The sequence below is a fragment of the Bidens hawaiensis genome, unplaced genomic scaffold (genome assembly GCF_021521415.1).
Source record: "Bidens hawaiensis isolate Kalapana, Puna unplaced genomic scaffold, B.hawaiensis_p1.1 tig00066372_1, whole genome shotgun sequence".
NCBI lineage: Eukaryota > Viridiplantae > Streptophyta > Magnoliopsida > Asterales > Asteraceae > Bidens > Bidens hawaiensis.
The window spans coordinates 48,710-64,988 of NW_027501812.1; the positions used below are offsets into that span (position 1 = coordinate 48,710).

General features: G+C 34.2%; 2 protein-coding genes and 1 pseudogene across 2 annotated transcripts; 2 read left to right on the plus strand and 1 right to left on the minus strand.

The window, feature by feature from the left end:
* The first annotated feature begins 2,380 nt into the window (after nt 1-2,380).
* LOC143604738 (two-component response regulator ARR12-like) lies at nt 2,381-6,371 on the plus strand. The gene is made up of 6 exons (XM_077081129.1): nt 2,381-2,756; nt 3,049-3,201; nt 3,942-4,319; nt 4,432-4,508; nt 4,914-5,861; nt 6,147-6,371. Exons 1-6 carry the CDS (start codon nt 2,591-2,593, stop codon nt 6,216-6,218), a joined length of 1,794 nt encoding a protein of 597 aa, XP_076937244.1. The 5' UTR covers nt 2,381-2,590; the 3' UTR covers nt 6,219-6,371.
* A 1,425-nt stretch (nt 6,372-7,796) lies between these two features.
* LOC143604739 (uncharacterized) lies at nt 7,797-11,633 on the minus strand. The gene is made up of 3 exons (XM_077081130.1): nt 11,422-11,633; nt 9,976-9,999; nt 7,797-8,122 (listed from the first exon to the last, which is right to left on the minus strand). Exons 1-3 carry the CDS (start codon nt 11,615-11,617, stop codon nt 7,821-7,823), a joined length of 522 nt encoding a protein of 173 aa, XP_076937245.1. The 5' UTR covers nt 11,618-11,633; the 3' UTR covers nt 7,797-7,820.
* A 3,689-nt stretch (nt 11,634-15,322) lies between these two features.
* Nucleotides 15,323-16,248, plus strand: LOC143604735 (VAMP-like protein YKT61 pseudogene; annotated as a pseudogene).
* Nucleotides 16,249-16,279: the final 31 nt, after the last annotated feature.

Sequence of the window (16,279 nt, forward strand, 5' to 3'; positions counted from 1 at the left end):
AAATATATCCGGTAAAGTTAGTTTTTTTTCCCAATTAACAACACTTGTATATTTTTCATTAATAATCAAAAACAACCAAACGATTTACAATGAAGTGACAGGTAAGCGGGCAACAAGCTGCGCCGCAGATGTTAGTTTCAGTGTTTTATAAGTGGAAACAACTTCAGATGTTGAAAATGGTCACGGACAACGTTGTTGTTAAATCTGAAATGTGCAAGTCACGGTTGATTCAAATCAACCATTGAATAGACCTAAAAAAGACATAATAAATAATAATCTTCTCTTTCGCTCAACAGTGTCTTAAATACCCAACTTTTTTTTGTATTTTTCTCTAGCGTTTTGCTGGTCGGTCATGAAAAAATAATTAAGTTAATAATTAAGACTATACCTAATTAAGCAAACTTAAATGGCCTTTATTGTTTAACCTTAAAAATGGAAAATAATATCATTATCATTTTAAACTAATATAAATCATAAAAAGAATCATTTCACCGTAAAAGTTTTTTAAAATAACATGTTTATTACTATTTGAGTTGCATATGGTTAATAGAACAAGTGGGCCCACTAGCACGATCAAATCAAATGGACGGCTAGGTGTTGCTTAATCCTGAGGTTTCTTTATTCTTTTGTTTTTTTGCAATGTTTTATTTATTTATTATTATTTTATATTTAGCCAATTAAGGTTATCAAAAATGAATTTATTTATGGGAAAATTGATGTGACACATTACAAAAGTCACTTGGCACCAAACCATTTATTTTCAACCAATAATTTAAAAAATAGATTGGGTATCAAATTGGACAAATTTTGATGGTTAAAGTGATATATAACACGTTGTTTAAATGTTCTTTTATATTTTTAAATTATTTAAATATAATAGGACTTTAATCAAACAAAAATAATAAACACAGGATTTGTGTTATTTGGTTTTAGAAAAAAGATAAAATTAAAATCATTTCAAAAGAAAAAACCACAAATTATTTATGACCTAAAACACATCTGCCCGTCGATAAAATCTAATATGAATATAATACAACGTTTTTACATTTTTTCCTTGTAATTAAAAGAAACAAAGCAAGAACGCTATTGTTACCAATTTTGCCATCAACATGTTGTTACATGTAAATAACTTGTTAGAATGTGACACGGAGGTAGGGCTTCGAAAACATCCTTCAACTTTAAATCAATGAGTTACATCGAATAAACATGTAACTAAATTGTTTGCTCTTACCAGCCGGTCCGATCAACCTTTAGATGCTCAAGCTTGTTTCTTATTTATTAGATGTTAGTATTTTAGCTAACTTTGCAATTGATTAGGTTCCTTAAAAGAAATATATTAACAAGTTACAACAAACTTTTGACACCAAAAGTTATCACACTTCCATATATATCAACGAAAGCTAAGAAGAGAAGAAAGAAGAAAAGAAAGACTCCATTATTTCTCAAGAATTACATTTATGGAAATATGCCTTTACAAGAGAGGTGTATGCTTACATTGATGTTACCCAAAACAATAGTTTATTAAAAAGGAACCTTTTATTTCTGCAAAAGTGGGAAAAAAAAAGAAAAAAGTAAAGCAATTTATTTATTTATTTTTTGGTTGAATGCCATTTGTTACGAGAATTTGGTCTAGTAGTAAGAGACTAGTCATTCATAAGTAGAGATACATGTTTGATTCTTATTCGGGTTGATTCGAAGGACATATGGGTGAAGGAGACGAATAAGAGCTTTAATCCCGGGTTCGACCCCGACAGAGGGGGTAAGTGGTTACAGATAGGGGTGCAAACCAACCGAGCCGAGCCAGAACTCTACTAGGCTCAAGCTCGGCTCGTTTTGAGTTCTATTTTCAAAGCTCGAGCTCGACTCGTGAGTATATTTTTAAGCTCGAGCTCGTTTACCGTTTATCTATTAGTTTTATATAATTATAATTTTATTTATAAAATAATATATATTATTTAGTTATTTATATTTATTTTCTCATAACATTATATATATTAATTGATAATTATTAAATATATTTTTTAAAAATTATATAAATAACAGGCTCGTTTAAGCTCGAGCTCGATAAGAGAAGCTTGAGCTTAGGCTCGTTTATTAAACGAACTTACTTTTAGGCTCATGCTCGATTAAGCTCGGCTCGATCAAGCTTTTTAACGAGCCGATCTCGAACAGCTCGACTCGTTTAAACCCCTAGTTACATATTCCATTCAAGAAGTTAACCTTAAACATAACTCCGAAAAAATAGGTTTACACGTAAAATTCTTGGCCGTTTCAAAATAAATTTGAATGGCATTCACTCTATTGTGGCCAATTACCCTATCATTCTCAAAAAAATGTGTTAAGCTACGAGTCCAAGTCACTATATTGTTTTCTCTCTCTATCTTCAAGATCCTGTTTCTCTCTCTAATATCTTTAAAATCATTCTTATTTCTTTCTGGGGTTGTTTTGTTTGTCACCAATAAGTCAATACAAATGATAAAAATCCAAGCTTTTTGAATCTTTGTGGTGTTTCTTGAATCTTTGTTTGATCTTTTAAGTTTTAACCATCTGGGTTGTTTTCTTTTATAATTTCTTTCTTTCAAGAAACAAGATGACAGTAGAGGAAATTAGAGGCTCTGTTGGGGCTCATAATAATATTAATAATAATAATAATGAAATTGACAGATTTCCAATTGGGATGAGAGTTCTTGCAGTTGATGATGATCCAACTTGTTTGAAATTATTAGATGGGCTTTTAAGGAAATGCCAATATCAAGGTTTGTTTCTTTAATTCAATTATGATTTTATCATCTAATTTTTTATTTTTTATTTTTTTTAAATCAAGATTAGGGTTTTGATAATAAAGATTGTATTTTTATTATGTTTTCTTGAATCAAGATTAGGGTTTTGGTTTTAAAGATTATATTTTTAACATGTTTTCAAGCTGTATCACCAAGTTTATATTTTGATTCCATTTTTTATATTTTCTTGATAAAATTTTGATCTGTTTTAGCCTTTTAGGGATTGATGTTAATCATTTTTTTTAATAAATGTTTAATTTTTTTGCAGTTACAACTACAAATCAAGCGAGAACAGCATTAAAGATGTTAAGGGAAAACCGCAACCGGTTCGATCTTGTGATCAGTGATGTCCATATGCCAGACATGGATGGCTTCAAGCTTTTAGAGCTTGTTGGTCTTGAAATGGACTTACCTGTTATTAGTAAGTCTTGATACAATTTTTTTTTTTTGGCATCTTTTATGGAGTTTTGAAGTCCATAAGTTAAAGATTAAGCTCAAAAGTGATGTGGGTTCCATTGGTTTTTTGAAAAAGCAAGTGTTTTTAGAATGTTAGTTGGTTGAGTGTTTGACCTAAAGAAGTCATACCTAATCACAAAAACTGCATATATGTGTGTTTGAAATTGGATATTGAGTTTTGAAGTCGATAACTGAAGCGGGCTCTGTTAGTTTTCGAAAAAGATTCGAACTTTTAGCTGGCCCGAGTATCTGACTGGAAGAAAAGTCAAATTGGGCAAGATTGAGGTCAAAGTTGAAATAAGTTTCATTATTTCTTGAAAATTTAAGTGCCAATGTTGGAATTTTGGTATATTAATTTGTTTGGCATTCATTATTGAGTCTTAAAAGTTATAAAGTGAAGTGGGCTATGGAAGTTTTTGTTAAAGCTTGAAACTTTTAGTTGGTCCGAGCATCTGACCGAAGAAAAAAGTCAAATTGAAGCAAGATAGAGTGTTCTTTAACTGTACCTAATGATTATTTTTCTTGAAAAATTAAGTGCCAATGTTAGAATTATAATTGTTTGTTTGACTTTCATTATTGAGTCTTAAAGTCATAAACTGAAGTGGATTATGCAAGTCTTTGTGAAAGCTTCAGACTTTTTGGTTGGTTTGACCCAAAAAAGTCAAAGTATCTTAATGCTATCTAACGTTCTTGAAATTGTTACAGTGTTATCTGGAAACAGTGACCCGAAGCTTGTGATGAAGGGAATCACTCATGGTGCTTGTGATTACCTCGTGAAACCTGTTCGGCTTGAGGAATTACGCAACGTATGGCAACATGTTATTAGGAGAAAAGTCGAGTCAAAATCTCAGTCAAAGTCAAACAACAATCAAGAAAACCGGAACCATGAAGGTGGACAGGAAACTGGTAGTGGAGATCAAAATGGTAAAGTTAATAGAAAACGAAAAGATGAAGATTTTGATGATTATGAAGATAATGGGAACGAAGATGATGATTCGTCAACACAAAAGAAACCGCGTGTTGTTTGGTCCATTGATCTTCATAGAAAGTTTGTTGCTGCTGTTAATCAACTTGGGATTGAGAGTGAGTCGTTTAAATGCTTTATGACTTAATCCTCGTGTAGCGTGTTCATAATTTCATACGTATATAAATTTGTTTTCTTGACATTTTTTTATTTGTTTTTCTGTAATTGCAGAAGCTGTTCCTAAAAGGATTCTTGATTTGATGAATGTCGAAGGTCTTACGAGGGAAAATGTTGCAAGCCATCTTCAGGTTGAACTAAAGTCTAAACGGGTCAACCCGCGTAATGTATATAATAAACGGGTCGTGTTCAGGTTGGTTTGTGGATAAACGGGTCGGTCCACAAACATGTTGAAAGTTGTGATACACATGAATTTGACAAGAAATGTAAATGGGTCATGTTCAGGTTCGGCTGTGGATAAACGGGTCGACCCCGGACCCACAAAGAAATTATCAAAAAAAAATAATTTAAATATATTATAAATTATAATTTCAACCCGTGTAGTTTACTTCCCTACTTCAAGTCTTCAACCCATTTAATCTGCCGACACATTTAGATAAACGGATTAAACGGGTCATGTACGGATTACATTGCTCGCATTTGGGTTACCAAACAATGTTTCTTGATTTTCTTAAATTTTGTTTTTCTTTTTACAGAAATATCGGCTTTACTTGAAACGTATCAGTCAACAACAAAACATGGTGGTTGCTTTTGGCGGTTGTAATGACGCGTCTTACAATATGAGAATGGGTTCATTTGACGGGCCCGGTGACTTCCGTGCAATAATGGGTTCAGGAAGAATATCGACAGCTCAGTTACCGTCATATTCATCTTCTGGTATGCTCGGTAGACTCAATAGTGCAACAGGGATGACCCTACACAGCCTCACGAGCCCAAACCTGATCCAACCGACCCACACCCAAAACTTGACAGGCCCGGTCAACTCACTCAACAAGTTCCATCCCGTCGGATTACCACCAAATCACCAACCCACGAGTCTTCTTCACGGCATTCCAACTTCGTTTGACCTCGGTCAACTTCAACAAAATAACAAGCCGAATAATGCCCACATCCCCGATTTCAACCCCATCGATCAATCTCGAGTCTTTAACGGGTCAAACACGTTTTCAACGTTAGGGAGTGATTCTTGTTTGAATCTTGTTTCTAGCAGTTCCACTTTTCTTGATGTCCCGCCGCCAATGAGTGAGATGTTCCACGGCCAAATGCCGCCAATGATGGCCGACACAATGACCTCGTTCGGTTCTAATATTACTAGCATGCCATCAATACCTCTTGACAGTCAAAGTCAAACTCAAAGTCAAAGGGTTGCACAGTATGGTAAACAAAGTTATGGGCAGTACACAAGCAACGGTTTTAGTACTTTAGCAGCTGCAGCTCCGCCAGCGAATAGTGGTGGTTTAGGGGGACCGGTGAGTCAGTCGAACGACCTGATTTGTGGGGCCTACAATAAGTCAAATGGCAATGGTACAGTAGCTAATACTAAACTGAAAATGGGATCCGGTGAAAACTATTTACCAAGCGGGTTCGTTGCAAACAATGGTTATGATTCGTTGGATGATCTTATGAATGGAATGATGAAACGGGTATGATCTATTTTTATTTTATTTTGTATATTAAAATCTTTTAGTTGATAGGGGTAAGTTCATAATATTGCAGGGACTAAATTTAGTGTTTTAATTTTTTGAGGGACTAAAAGTGTGTATATTAAGTTATAACTTTCATACACATTTAAATACATTGTTGCGATTTGTTTATTTTTATCTATATTTCGATATAAATTTTAATATAATTTTTTACTATTTTTATCTGTGGTATATAATCATCATTTAACTAACTAACTAACTGAAGACCTCCAAATTTTTTTTCAGGAGCAGGATCCAACGCTCACGATCGATGGAGAATTTGGATTCGACCCTTATTCGTTCGGATCATGTATATGACGATGATATGGTAATTAGCTCTCGATCCTAGAGAACGGTAAAAGAAGGCTGCAATATGACAAACTAGGTTTTTATTAAATGAGAAGTTTGTATCCGTATGTAACTTATTTTCGGGGACTTTTATATTATAAACTTATAGCCGGTTTTCTATCGCGGGCTCGTACTATTTTTAGATTTTTTTTTCTAAATCTATTTTTAGGTAGTGTTTATGAATTTTATGGTTGTGATGCAAAGAACCGTTTTTTCTGGTTATCTTGTTGGTTCCCAGAAACCAGAATTTCGGGGATCGATTAAATCCGCTTGACTGATTGTTCGACCTCCATGACGAACGCATTCTTGTTTTTATACTTGATTTTATATACATAACCTAACCAATAATTTGGATATGTTTTCTTGATGGATTTTGACCTAAAGTAGAGTTTTATTTATTTACGTTATTTTTATTTTTGTTGCAAAGTTATGTTATGAACTTATGATCATCAATAAGTAATGAAAGTTTAGTTTAATTATCATTAAACTTATTTTGGGTGATTATCCAATGTTTTATTAGAATATTGTGATATATTTGGCAAAGATAAAAATTTTGACTTATAAAGGCTCAAACTGGTAATATGGTGGATTGATATGTCAAATTGACCAAAAATGTTTTCAAAAAATCAGTTGTATGGGTGCCTTTGTCTTAATAGTACTTTCCTAAAAGTCAGTTATACTTTTATGAGAGGTGGATAATGAAGCAATTAAGCGAAGTAGGTTTGATTTGGAGCATCCGGTACATTATGTCGACCTGGACCACAAGTTTGTTTTTATTTATAAACTAGTGTTTTGCCCGGCGCAACAAGTTGGTAAAATCCGGACAGTGGTACAACTCAAGCGTGTTGGTCTCAAATGTTGAAGCGGTACGTCGACGCGAATTCGATTGGTTTCAGTTACGTGCGTTATAAAACAAAAATATATATATATAAAAACTGAGATGGACCAATGGGTCGGGTGGCGTCGGTCGTTAAACTTGAGTGATGGTAAAACCGACCATTGTCGATTTCGGGCGTTGAGGTGGAGAGTCTACGTAAATTCGTTCGGTTTCCGTCACGTTCGTTACGATACCATAACTAAAAAAATGGGCATCCGATCAATTTTCATTATGATATCAGAAGTAAAACAAAACGCGGTGAGTCTAGCAAATTCAGTCGGTTTTGATTACATTTGTGACGGTACCAAAACTAAAACCCGAATGTTGTCGGCCACGAACGTCACGACGGCGCGTCAACGTGAATAATAGTTTAGTTATCAAATTTAAAACCAAAGAAAAACCAAAAAAAAAATTGCTTCATCCATTCATACGACGCCACATGGACAAATCATGGTCATGCCGACCCCAAACTTCTCATTTGTAATATATCATAAGACAGGCTTGAAAGCAACAAAATATTAAATCATGCAACTTATATATGACTCTTGAGGGCAAATTTGGCTCCCCTGTTAACAAAATCACTATGAAGTATCTATATATAACTTAACAAAGTACAACACCGATAATAATCAAGAACCGTGATTCAAGAAAGAATAACGTGAACCGAAAATAATAATAATAACCTGGTAATAAAATTATTCGCCTTCCCAACCGAGTTGTCTAGCTCTTCTTTCCCATAACAAAGTTACCTTCTTTTCTTGCCTCATTAATGCTTCGGCTTGCTCTCGTGCTTGTTCACACGTTTCAGTAGCAGTGTTGCATTTTTCAGCCTCTTTTTGGTATTGAGCTGCCACTCGTCTCGCTTCACCAAATGTTACGTTCATATGGCGCATGTGTTCTTCACCAACCGCTTCTTGCAGTTTTAATTCTTCTGATAGTAAATCCACAAACTGTTTTTCCATTTCTTGTTTTAGATCCGGATCATCTTTCCCACAATCTGGATTTTCGGTAACAAAATTTTCGTTGCAAGTGAAAAAAGGCGTTTATAACTGACATATACATTGAAGAGCAACAAGCTTGACGGGCCGTTGAATATGCTGACATTTCATTGATTAAGGAGTACAAAAAGTTGTTTGAATAGAACTACAAGTTGCAAATTGGTACCGGAAATTTATTTTTAAGGTAAATTGCACGAAAATGCGTCTAACTTAACCCCTAATATTATCGTGTGATGTATATATTGGAATCATAGTTGTCAATAGCGGTGATAGCGCGCTACGCTGCAATGCGGCTATAGGCCGCTATATACTAAATATCGGTCATTTATCATAATTATAGTGGTATTTAGGGTTAATTTAATTTTATTTTTATTTTTTAATATAAAAAAATGTAGAAACCTATCTTTTTAGGCTTGTTTATCGACCAAGCAGCTGCACCTTCCACACGTTCCACCGAAAAGCTTATTTTGTGAATATAAACACTAATAATTTGCTTAAAAATTTTCTACTCCTTTATCGCTAGATATATTTACTGCTATTCGCTACGTAGCATATAGGTGGCCTGTCGCTATCTACCGCTATTCGCTATTGACAACTATGATTGGAATTCACAACTTACCTTTTGATGTAAACAACTATTCCAACTTTCTACATGGAAAAGTATCCAGCTTTACATCATTTACATCCATTTACATCAAAAAGTCGAGTTTTAAAAGTTCGGTTATATAAAACGGTAAGTTTTAAGTTCAATACGTACGATCACAATAGGTGTAGATTTGTATAAACTTCTATGTAGTTTGCCCAATCATCTAATATTACATAAGGGTAAAGTTAAAATACAAAGGGAGACAAAAAAGAGAAGCGTGAGAAGAATTTGTGACCACACAAAAAATCCCTTAAAAATAAATTAAAAAAGAATAATAAAAAATTCATAACTCAAAATATAAATAAAAAACGAAAAAAATTTAAAAAACTAAAATGTTTCCCCATCATTCCTGTTCAAAAAAAAAAATGACGAAAAGACACAATGACGAAAATGAACAAAAGACACAATTATAACTAAAAAAAGACACAATAGATCGCAAAATATAACACATTGCCGAACAAAATATAACACATGTTGAGTAATATAACACAATATCAAGAAAAAAAGACACAATGTCAAGGAAAAAAGACACAATCAATGAAGAAAATAAACACAAAACACAATGATAAACAAAAAGACAGAATGATGTTTTCACTCAACATTTTTTTTTTGAGAACGAGAAAGACGGTGGAAACATTTTTGTGTTTTTACTTTTTCCGTTTTTTATTAAATTTTGAGTTATGGCTTTTTTATTAATTTTTTTAAAAATTTTTTGAGGGGTTTTTTGGTGTGGCTACAAATCCTTCACATTTTTGTCCCCCTTTGTAGAATAACTTGACCCTATTACATAAATGTATAGTCTAATAACAATGACGACCAACTTTGTCCATTTTACATAAATTTTGTAAAGTTCAAGACTTCTCTTGGTGATTTTAAACTCGGGTAACAAACTGAAATTAGGAAAAAGTTGGTTGCCATTGTATTTAACCCAAGACAAAAAGATTGTGCTTATATTTGCATAAATCCTATGCTATTTTGAATTATGCAAGCGATAACTTTGACCTTGAAAGTCAAAGAGAACCTAATTGACAATTATACACGGTTTTGAGTAAGCCACGCGATGGAATTCGCTTCATAACGGACAGAAACTCAGGTGAATCCAAGATATTATTTCTTAATTTAGTACCCGAAAAATTTTTCCTTTTTAGCTATATGGCAAACGCCTTTAATTAATCATGAATCAATTTAATTAACCAAAAAGGATACCTGTAATGGAAAGATTGGCCAAGCCTGCAATATATCAAAAGAAACAAGAATTAATATTCAGAACAAGAATTAATCATCCAAATCAATTTTTGTTATGTGTCTCAAGATTTTACAAATTCTAGCTTTCTAACATGGAAAAAGAGACCGATCATACTATTTACAACATAACCACTCCGTATTCGTAAATATGTTTACTTTTCGCATATCAAATACAGTCTAATCAAGCAAGAAAATGAGAATACTTGGGGGGGGGGGGGGGGGGGAAGCTGAGCCACTCGAGATCGTATCAGTAAAAAGCTCAAAATGAGCAAAGACCGAACCTCAAATAAAGCTCCTTTACTTATCGAGCCAGAGGTCAAGCCTGGTATGGGAAGATTGTTTTCGCTCGTCGAGTCTTAACAAGCCTAATACATTTTTAGGTTTTAATTTTTTTTTACTTCCATGTATTAATTTCACACTACACAGCTGAGCTAGAGCCGAACTTAGGCTCATTAAGGTTTTTCTCAAAATATATATAATTCATACATAACAAACGAGACGTCCTGAGCCGAAATCGAGCTTCAAAAAACGACTCGCGAGCCAAGCTCAAGCTTTAGAGAAAGAGCTCAAAACAAGCCGAACTGGAGCTCTTGTAAGTTGTAAGTCAAACGAGCTGAGCACGATCCTAGTCGAGCTGGGGCTCGGCTTGTTTATAATCACATAACAAATGGTATTTATTGCATTAAAAGGTAGGAAAAAAGAGGGGTTTCATCCTAATTATCAGATCAATTACAGCCTAAATCAAACAAACAAGAAAACAACCATACCCAGATCAAGATTTGGTCTTTTTGCATCAATAACTAAAAAACTAAACTGGGTTTTAATCTTTTTATCCTAATTATATAACAACATAAACAAACAATGAATTGGGTATCAAAAAGCAACAAACTCTGTTAATTATCAGATAACCAAGAAAATGACAGTACCCAGATCAAGATTAGTTTTTTTTTTTGCATCAATCACTTAAAAATGAAACTGGGTTTTAATCTTTTCATCCTAATTATGTAACAGCATAAGCAAACAATGAACTGAGTATCAAAAAGCGACAATCTTTGTTAATATCAGATAAACAAGAAAATGACAATACCCAGATCAAGATTAGTTTCTTTTATTATTATTTTTATTTTTTTTTATCAATTACTAAAAAACTAAACTGGGTTTTAATCTTTTTACCCTAATTATGTAACAACATAAGCAAACAATGAATTGGGTATCAAAAGCAACAATCTTTGTTACTTATCAGATAAACAAGAAAACAACAATACCCAGATCAAGATTTTTTTTTTCTTTTGCATCAATCACTACAAAACTAAACTGGGTTTTAATCTTTTTACCCTAATTATGTAACAACATAAACAAACAATGATTTTGGTATCAAAAAGCAAGAAACTTTGTTAATAGTTTTACCAGGAGCAAGCTTAATGAGTGAGAGAGGTGGAGGACAATCACAGACACAAGGAGCACAAGAAACTGCAGATCCTGATTTCAAACTGAAACCCCTTTTGAGTCTCCAATACAGAGCTGGCCCAGATACACACAGTGCTGAAATCACAGCAAATGTTACCAGACAACACCGGATACATGATCCGGATCTTCTTGTCATATTTGTTTCTCGATGGATCTTTATCTTTTTTGGTTATCTGTGTGAATTAATTATTGTGTTGAGTGTGTGAGATCTAGTGGAGTAACATGGTGTGAATGCAAAATGTTTTGGGTTGGTTGAAAAACACCATTAACATAAATGACCCGACCCGACCCGACCCGACATGATATGAATCATGATCATGACCAGAGGCAGGGCCGTAAACGAACCGAACGAACACGAACAAGGCTTTGTTTATGTTCGTTCGTTAAGAAAACAATGTGTTCACAAACGGTTAACGAACATGTACCGAACGAGATTTTATGTTCGTGTTCGTTCATTAACGAAATTAACGTGCTCACGAACGGTTCACGAACACAAATAAAATCGGTAGAGCCTAGAGATTGAGACCGATGTATTCATCAATGTGAATAATAAAAGCCTGTAAACGAATCGAATGAACATGAACAAGGGCATATTCATGTTTGTTCATTTAACTTTAAAAGAACACAGACACTTAATCGAACAAATATTCGTGTTCATGTTCGTTTATTTAAAAATGGACATTTGTGTTCGTTTGTTTGAAATCTAAACGAACATAACTGAACAAAGATAAACGAGTAGCATGAACAAATGTAAATGAACACAAATATGAACGAACTTAAATGAAAACACTTAAAATGAACATAAATTAACAAATATAAAACTTTTAAGGAGATGACCTATCCATATAATGTTTAATTATTTTCTATTAGTACATAAACGAACATAAATAAGCAGACATAAACGAATGTTCATGAACATAAATGAACGAACGGGACATGTGTTCATGTTCGTTCATTTAATTAAACGAACACGAATTTTTTGTTTATGTTCGTTCGTTTATTAAATAAATGAACATAAACGAACTTCCCGCCGAACGGTTCACGAAAGTTCACCAAACATTCGGTTCGTTTACATGCCTAACTAGAGGTGTAAAAAAACAGGTATGGGACCGGTTTTAGGAAAATCGAACCGAACTGGTTTGGGTTTAAAACCAGTTTCACCCAAACCGGTTCCCAAACCACCAGTTTCAGGATCGGTCCTTAGGATCTACCAAACCGGTTTTAAAACCGAACCGATTTGAGGAAAACCGGTTAAAACCGGTTTATAAACCCAACCGAACCGACGCGACCAGGCCGACCTATCTTGCTTCTAAACCGGTTTATAAACCGGATCGGTTTGAGTCAAACCGGTTTTGACCAGCTGTTGACCAAACCGGTTTTCTACACCTCTAATCATGACCAATAAGGTTTTCAATTAAAGGTAGTGTTGTAAAAATCTCGATTAGGCGTCGATTAATCGCTAGTCTCTACTTCACTGATTAATTTTGGGCTAATAGGCTAATGATCAAATATGGCCAAAATTAGGCGGTTACTGGCGAGATTCCGACCAAAATTAGCGATTTCCGGCGAGATTTCGACCGTAATCAGCGGTTTCCATGCGAGATTTCGACCAAAATCAGCGGTTTCCAGCAAGATTCCAGCATATTTCAGGCCAAACTGTGTTTATGTAGGTATAAAACTGAAAATTACATACAAAAATGTGTGCATATATAAAATTGAAAATTATGCATTAAAGTTTGATCTGATTAATCCCGATTAATCTGATTAATCGCTAGTCCCCACCCTACCGCCCGACTAGCGATTAGCGATTTTTACAACACTGATTAATGGACTTGTATCGGTTTAACTAGGGGTTCGGGTCGAGCTCGACTGGTTTTTATGGAAATTTTTAGGTTGAATTGGTAACTATGTTTTGATAGGATACAATATGAACCAACTGGTAGGGCTGGGCACGGTTCGGGTTTTAGGTGAAACCGAAACCGAAAAGTCGGATTTTCGAATATACAAACCGTTCGATTTTTCGGTTTCGGTTCGGTTATAATCGGTTTTTTTACGTGTGTAGAAATTGCAAAAAAAAAAAAAAAAAAATCCAAAATAATGAAAATGCATATTAGATTCAAAACACAAAAATAGGCATTTGTTACATGAAACCAAACAAATACAAACTTTCAAGGGTACTAGAGTTTAAAATAAAACAAAGTTCTTAATAAAAAAACGCTAAAAATTTTGTTCCAATCTTCATTCTTCATCTTATTCATGTTCAAAGTTTACTCCCAATCTTTATCATCTTCATACTCTTCATCACCATCAATGGTAGATCCTTTTAGTGTTTTGTTTTCGGTCATCACATCTAAAAAAAACACATATAACTGTATTAATATTTATGTAAAAACACATATCGGTTCGGTTCGGTTTTTTAAAAATGAAAAACCGAACCGAAACCGAAATTTCGATTTTTCAAAAAAACAAAAAATTATCCGTCGGTTAATGCTCCGGTTCGGCTTTTTCGGTTAATTCGGTTTCGGTTCGGTTAATTCGGTTTCCTGCTCACCCCTACCAACTGGTATTTACGGTTTTATAACGGATTTTCAAATTTCAAACACCCTCCCAGTTTTGCATACCCCTTTTATACGAGTTGTCTTTTTTAGTACTTGAAAGCGTCTAGAATATGCCAGCATGCCATTGATCGGGCTTTTATACTAGTCATATGGGTATATGACTTGTATAAAAGCAAAATTATTTGGGGCCGTGCAAGACTCTCTTCGGTTTGCGTGATGAAAATTAATTGACGTGATACGTTATTTCGACAATTAGTTGATTTGATAAACGATTAGTCGATTACTATAACTATTTGACACGATACAAGATTTCTTAGTTAGTTTGACTTGACGCTAGAATTAAACATTGAATAAAACGAGCATAAACATAACTTGAAAAAATAACCGTTTTAAACTAGCCATTAGAAAAATATATAAGTATAAACATAACTTGGATAAATAGTTATTCTAAGCTAGTAGCTGGGAAACTAGTTTTTCAATCCATAAATATAAAAAAGTTGAAGTTGTATTGTCTTTGGACTCGTATAGCTTTATATGAGTTGTATGGATGTCATCCGAGTCATAAGAAATCGATCGTAAATTCTAACAAAAGTTATTATAATAACCATTACAATAAAAAATAAAATAAAAAATTTTTATAAAGCAATTGATCGTAAGGCTTGAGAATTTAGATTCTTCAGGTCTCGGGTTCAAAACCCCACTCAAGATGGATTTCCTAAGTATGTAACCCAGAATAGACTACCAATGATAAGCCGGAGGAAGATGAGGATGACTTCAAGTCATCGTGCCCCTTATGCCCTGGGCGACACACGTGCTACAATAGCCGTGACAAAGGGTCGAGATCCCGTAGGTTTTCGCAAGTGGTGATGGGTGCGTTTCGAGTATATCTTCCTAGGAAGTCTCACTCAGGTATTGTCCGGCTCCAAACGCTATTAAAAAAATTATAAAATATTTTTTCCTACACAAAGCATTACCTTTTTTCTAAATTTAAAGCATAAATAATGTCCCATTTCATAACTTAACGTAACAGCTATAAATAAATTAACGACGAAACACACATTAACACGATCTCAAAATTCGGTAGCCATTGTTTCCGATTCACGTCACCTTCCAAATTCAATCTCAAAACACCCATCTGATTCTGATGGTTTGTTCATAAAAAGGTTTGATCATAAAAAGGTTAAATACAATTTTTCTGAATCGAACGAATACTCGTCGCAAATTAAAACAGTTGTTGTTGTCGCAAATTTACATTTTTTATAAAAGCTTTTGTATAGGAAAGAATGAAGATCACAGCGTTAGCTGTGTTGAAATGCCACCCGCTACCATCTGCCGGGGCTGATCCGGTGATATTGGCGAATGCCACGGATGTGAGTCATTTTGGGTATTTTCAGAGTCACCGTCCGACAATTTATTGTTTTCGTCGGTAGGACCGTCGCTAAACGCACCCCGCCTGATCAACGCCATACCGTCCAACACGAAGGTAGGTGCTTTCCATCTCATCGAATTTAACTAGGGGCTCGGCTTGTTTATTATTTATTTATTTATTTTTTATGTTTTTTGTAGTTTTTATATATTTTAATAAAAACCTTAAATGAGAATAAGCTCGGGTCGAGCTCTACCATACAGTGTGAAATTACTTATAGATATCCTAAGGAGTTAAAACTTAGAAATACTTTAGGTTAGTGAAGGCTTGACAAGCCAAAACGAGCCTTGCATACAAGGCTCGAGCTTGGGATCATTAACAAAATGAGCTTTATTTGAGGCTCAGGCACAGCTCGTTTCAAGCTTTTATTGATCTGATCTTGAGTAGCTGGCTAGCGGCTAGGCTCATTTGCACCCCTGTAGACATATAATGTGTTTTGCACATTAAGCTAATTGCATATATAATTTTGGTGGCAGAATATAAGGTGCATTCATATAACAGAAATGGGCTATGTGTTGTGGGCTTCATGGATGATCATTATCCAGTTAGAAGTGCATTCTCTGTGCTAAACCAAGTGAGTTCACATAACCATATATTCATATATTCATATCATTATATCATAACAAAACCTTAACAAGTAAACAAAGATCATATGATCTGACTATAAATATTGATCAGGTAATAGATGAATATCAGAAGAAACATGGTGATTCATGGAAGAGTATACAAGCGGATAAAACCGATCAATGGCCGTATCTTAATGATGCTTTAAGCAAGTTTCAGGTATGTTTTATTCTGTGTTGTAAAACTCGCT